The sequence below is a fragment of the Geospiza fortis genome, unplaced genomic scaffold, assembly GCF_000277835.1.
Source record: "Geospiza fortis unplaced genomic scaffold, GeoFor_1.0 scaffold23, whole genome shotgun sequence".
NCBI classification, from domain to species: Eukaryota; Metazoa; Chordata; class Aves; order Passeriformes; family Thraupidae; genus Geospiza; species Geospiza fortis.
In genome coordinates this window covers 14,713,630-14,718,832 of record NW_005054303.1, presented here as the reverse complement: position 1 = coordinate 14,718,832, position 5,203 = coordinate 14,713,630, and the positions used below count along the sequence as shown (strand labels likewise).

The following is a 5,203-nucleotide window of genomic DNA, read 5'->3' as shown; positions in this document are numbered from 1 at the left end:
TTCCTGCTGGAGCTGCTTTTGGTATTTTGTAGAATCCCAGAATGGTTTGGGTTGGAAGGGACCTTAAAGTCCATCTTGTTCCACCCCCTGCCATGGGCAGGGACACTTCCCACTAGACCAGATTCCTCCAAGCTCCATGACCTGGCCTTGGACACTTCCAGGGATGGAGAGCTCGGCTGCACATGTGGAGCAGCCAAATCTGTCCTCATCCCCATGTCCACCTCCTCCCAGTTTGCCTCACCACTGCCTTTTCCATCCCAGCCCAACCTTCCCGGCAGAGATTCTGCAGGACTCATCCCTGGGGTGCAGCCAGCCAGGGAGAGCCCCCCAAATGACAGGACAAGCCATGCAAGGAACACTCCTGTCCCCAGCCCTTACCTGGGTGTCAATCCACTTGGCACCAGAGGCAGAGTGCTCCACGCGGCCGTAGAAGTGCACGGGCAGCATGTACTCAGGGCGGGCCTTCTCCCAGGGATTGCCATGCCTGAGCCAGTCATCAGCCTCTTCCACCTGCCAGGGGGACACACAGCAGTGACAGGGCCACCCAGCCCTGGCATCCCCCCACCTGCAGGATGGCTGGGAAAGGCTCTGCTCACGGCAAAGGGGAGGATGCTCTGAGTGTGTCCACCCTAAACCTGGATTTTGGCACAGCAGGGTGAGCCTGGAGGCACCACCCTGAGCTCTGCCTTCCATGGGGATGGGGACAAACCCAAGGTGCACTGTTAATGCTGCATTTCCACACCAGCCTCTTCCACAAGAGGAACACAACTGCTCCATCCTCACCTGCTCCAGGCAGCCATGGGGCAGCTCTTGGGGTGGCCCTGAGCAAGGCCACCCTTGGCCTTGGGACAAGGGATGGAGCTGTGAGCTTGCACTGGTCTAAAGTTACATGTATTCACAAAAATATCTGTGAAATTTTAAATACCACAGCAGCAGCAGCCTCTGAGCTGAGGGGAAGTGTCTGTACCCCCCAGTCTAACGGGAAGAGGTGAATGTGAGGTTCCAGCTGTGCCAGGGGACAGCGAGGGCCACACATCTCCATCCATACCTGCCACCCATCCCGGATCTTCTGGTTGAAGATGCCGTACTCATAGCGGATGCCGCCCCAGTGTGGCCATGGAGTCCAGGAAGCAGGCTGCCAGGAGAGAGGAGAGCAGTGAGCTGGGAGCCCTGGGAGATGGAGCCTTCTCCCACAGGGACTTGGGCCAGTCCCACAGGAGCCAGGGCCAGCAGCCACCCAGCAGCACCTTGCTCTGTGCTGGAAAGGCTGGAGCAGTAACCCCTGGGATTAGGAACTTCCCACAGGGGATGTAAAGCCCTCAGGGATGTTCCCACCACCTGGGGGGGTCACTCACCTGCCAGCCTGCCCAGACCCCCGTTGCCCAGCCCAGCATCCTCCTCGATTTCCTCCAGCTCTTCCATGTCCAGCCCGAGCTGCAGATGGGAAAAAGGAGAGGGGCTGGAGACTGGCAGGGTGCCCAGCCCCACAGAGGGGGGGCATTGGTGGCACACAGTCCCTTGCAGGTGGGTTTCAGGAGGGCTGGAAAGGCACCCAATTCCACAAGAGCCATCTCTGCAGGTGGGACACTGTGATTTGAACCCAAAGCAGCTGCTCTCCCCCTCAGCTGTGTCTCTGTGCCATGGCAGGGGCCATCTCCCATGTTTAAGGTCACTCTACCAGGCTTTACAAGGGACATTCACACCCTTGACCTCGCCATGGGCAAGATCTGGGGATTTGGAGCACCAAACTATAACCAGGGTGCTGCCCTTGGGGTTCCAGGCACTTCCAAGGGCTCTGAGAGGTTATTCCCAGGCCTGCTCCCTCTGTCCATGGCTGCAGCCCTGCAGGGGCAGGCACCAGGTTCCTGTTCCCTACCTGTTCCAGAACCCCTTGAGGCAGCCCCCCAGGTGGAATATTCCTGCACCCCTATTCCTGAGGGAAGGCTCCTGGATGCCACCCTCCTGCTCCCCCAGCACCTCAATCCCTTGGGGACAGGATCCAAGTGCTGTGTTCCTTTCCCTCAGCATCTCCATCCTCTGGAACACGCACCCAGGTGCCCTTCCTCCCAAGTGCAGGCATCACCCTTTAGGGTGAGAAGCATCTACACCCCTTTTCCTTGGAAATTTAAATGTTCCAGCCCAGGATGCTGTAGGAGGAAGTGGTTTTGCCTATGCAAAACTCCTTGGGGAGCTCAGCTGGAGACCTTTGGTCCATTGCCCTGCCCTGATGTCCCCTGGTCGCAGCAAGTGGGGATAAAAAACTTAAACCCCCCCAAAAATAACTTCCTCTCCTTTGTAGTGTTTGCACAAAAGCTGTTCCTGCTCTTGTGCAACCACCCTGGCCACATCTGATGATGTTGAACACAACATGGTGGGGACAAAAGGAGCCACCCAAAACCCTTTGATCACCCCAGTGCCACCTGGTGCCAGCACCCAGCTGGGCTTAACTCAAGGTTTTATTCCCCCCTGCCACTGATCATGGACTTAAACAGCCTCATCCACAGAACCACCAGTGTCCTTCCAGAATCCTGCTGCATTCCCAGAACACACAGCCAGGCTGGGCAGCTCCAGGCCTTTCAAGGGCAGGCTCTGGAGCAGCCTTTATTCCCTAAGCCATCCCCTGTGGCTCAGGGAGCAGTCTGCAGCCAATGTAGCAAAACATGGACATTGTCAGGAGCTGGAAAACATGAATCTGCCCTCCCAGGGCAGCTCCTCAGCCCTTGTGGGGTGCTCACCTGGTAGACAGCCTCATCACAGGCGTTCTGCAGCCCCAGGTTAATCATCGTGTTCTGCAGCGTCCGCCCCATGTAGAATTCCAGGGAGAGGTAATAAATCCTCTGGAAGAGAAAAGCACCCCGTGGTCACCTTGCCCAGGGCTGGAGGAGGCTCCCCTGGACTCCAGAAGCTGCTGTTGTGTGATATCTCAAAAACAAACAGGGAAAAACCCCAGCTTCAACAGAGCAGGGTGGTTTGCACCAGGAATTCCAGCTTGTGGCTCCTGGGTGGCCCTGCAGCCCCTGCTCTCCTGCTCAGGCTGTTCCACCTGGACAAGCCCCGCTGCCCTGTCCCAGGGTGGGGACAGCTCCCCGATGGTCACCGGTGGCAGCACGAAGTTAAACTTTAAAGAGGAGCCGTTTCCTAATGTCACTCCGGGCTGCAAAGCCACGGGAAAACCGAGCGAGCTGCCGGGGCCAGCCGGTGGCCGTGGGGACACGGGGCCGTGGGGACACTGCCGCTGACACGGCGGGCGCAGGATGCGGCCGGTCCGGCCTTGTGTAAGCCGAGCCCCGGCGTCAGCACCGGCAGGTTTTAAGGAAGGATTTAGGCTGGGGGAAGTCGCTGACTCGACAGCTTTCCCTCCCCAGGAGCTGCGCGGGGTCGGGCGGGGAACGGAGGTGGGATAGAATCCTGGAGTCCTAAAATGGTTTTGTTTTTGAGGGAGCACAAAGATCGCCTCGTTCCAACGCTCCTGTCACGGGCAGGATGTGCTGGGCAGAATCCACTGGTATTTACTGGTTTGACTCCAGCAGAACTGGGAGCAGCGACTCCAGGCAGGCAGCGCCCGGCTCGCCTGGGCCGCACGGGAGAATCCCAACCCCAAACCCGGCAAGAGCCTCCTTTTCCTCACCCCTACACAACACGGGGAGCGCGGAGCTATCGCGGCTGGCACGCTCCCAGCGAGGTGCTGGCAGGGAGGAAATTGATGCCGACAGGGACATCCAGGTGTCAGGAGGGGGATTAGGGCTTAATCCCCCCCGGCAGAGCCCGGAGCAAGGCAGCGGGACGAGCAGCAGCACAGCAACTCCTGCACAAACCGGATCTCTCACGCTTGGCATCACTTGTGTTAAACGAGACCTGTTTGCGGCTGCTTTCGGGTGCCTTTAAGCCTTTCCAATAATTCCCCCGGGAAGGCTTTGGAGTTGGTTTTGGTAGACAGCACCCACGCCGGCGCCGCGGGACAACAAGCGGCGTTCCCATGCCCTGCACCCCGCTGCCGGCCAAGCCGGGCTCTGTTTGTTTTGCAAAGCAAAGGACAGTGGCCTCGCTTGGTAAAGTCCAGTCCCTCCTCTCGGAAAAGTTACCGGAACAGCCCTAAACCCACGGAAAACCGAGCCCCGCCAATCCCTCTATTCCAGCGCCGAGGGAGGGTCCCCATCCACGGGGCTCCCATGGTTCCCACCCCAGCCACAACCACCGTGGGGGGTTCCCGGCACCCCGCCCTGCACGGGGGGCTCCCCCCATATCGCACCGCTCCCACCTTGGGATCCTTCTCGTAGTAGTACTGCTGCGTGCGGATCCAGCGCCCCACCAGGTGGTCCCGCACGGTGTGGGCCAGGGCGAAGTAGTAATCGCGTGGGGTGGCCACATTGCGGTCCTTGACCAGGGTGAAGTGCAGGTGCCGGTTGAAGCCCCGCTTGAGCTCGGCCACGCTCTCGGCGCCCACGATGCCGCGGATGCTGATCTGCTTCCGCCGCTCCTGGTCCGACAGCGGCCGCGACCCGAGGATTTACAGAGGGGAGTGCAAAGGGGGAATCCCGGGGATGGACAGAGGGGGTGCAAAGGGGGGACCCCGAGGATTTACAGAGGGGAGTGCAAAGGGGGAATCCCGGGGATGGACAGAGGGGGTGCAAAGGGGGGACCCCGAGGATTTACAGAGGGGAGTGCAAAGGGGGAATCCCGGGGATGGACAGAGGGGGGGCAAAGGGGGAATCCCGAGGATTGGACGGAGGGAAGTGCAAAGCGGGGAATCCCGAGGATTGGACAGAGGGGGTGCAAAGGGGGAATCCCGAGGATTGGACGGAGTGGGGTGCAAAGGGGGGACCCCGAGGAAGGACGGAGGGAAGTGCAAAGGGAAGACTCCAGGAATGTGGCCGGGGGGTGTCCCGGGGACCACCCCTTGGCTGGGTCACAGAGGGCTGTGCAAAGGGGGGACCCCGACGGTCACAGAGGAGCGTTGCAAGGGAGGGGGACCCCGGGTACGGACAGAGGGGTGTGCGAAAGACAGGAGGAACTCGCAGGGGCACAGAGGGGTCTGCAAAGGGGGGGATGCTGGGGGTCTCAGAGGGATGCGCAAAAGGGGGCCCGTGGGGGGATGTGCAAAGGGGGTGTCCCGGGCCGGTGCAGAGGAGGGGCCGGGGCAGAGCCGGAGCCCCCCGGGCGGAGCGGAGCGGTCGGGGCGCGGCCACCGCCCCCCAGCGCCTCC

General features: G+C 60.6%; 1 protein-coding gene across 1 annotated transcript in view; it reads right to left on the bottom strand.

Moving 5' to 3' along the window:
• Positions 1–4,499, bottom strand: part of PYGL (glycogen phosphorylase L) — a 12,244-nt gene extending 7,745 nt beyond the window's left edge. The window contains exons 1-5 of the mRNA XM_031066254.1: positions 4,259–4,499; positions 2,736–2,837; positions 1,356–1,434; positions 1,049–1,135; positions 379–510 (exon numbers count right to left, since the gene is read on the bottom strand). Of these exons, the coding sequence (XP_030922114.1) occupies positions 379–510; positions 1,049–1,135; positions 1,356–1,434; positions 2,736–2,752 (315 nt within the window). The 5' untranslated portion in view covers positions 2,753–2,837; positions 4,259–4,499. The remainder of the gene's footprint in view (positions 1–378; positions 511–1,048; positions 1,136–1,355; positions 1,435–2,735; positions 2,838–4,258) is intronic.
• Between the last annotated feature and the right edge of the window lie 704 nt (positions 4,500–5,203).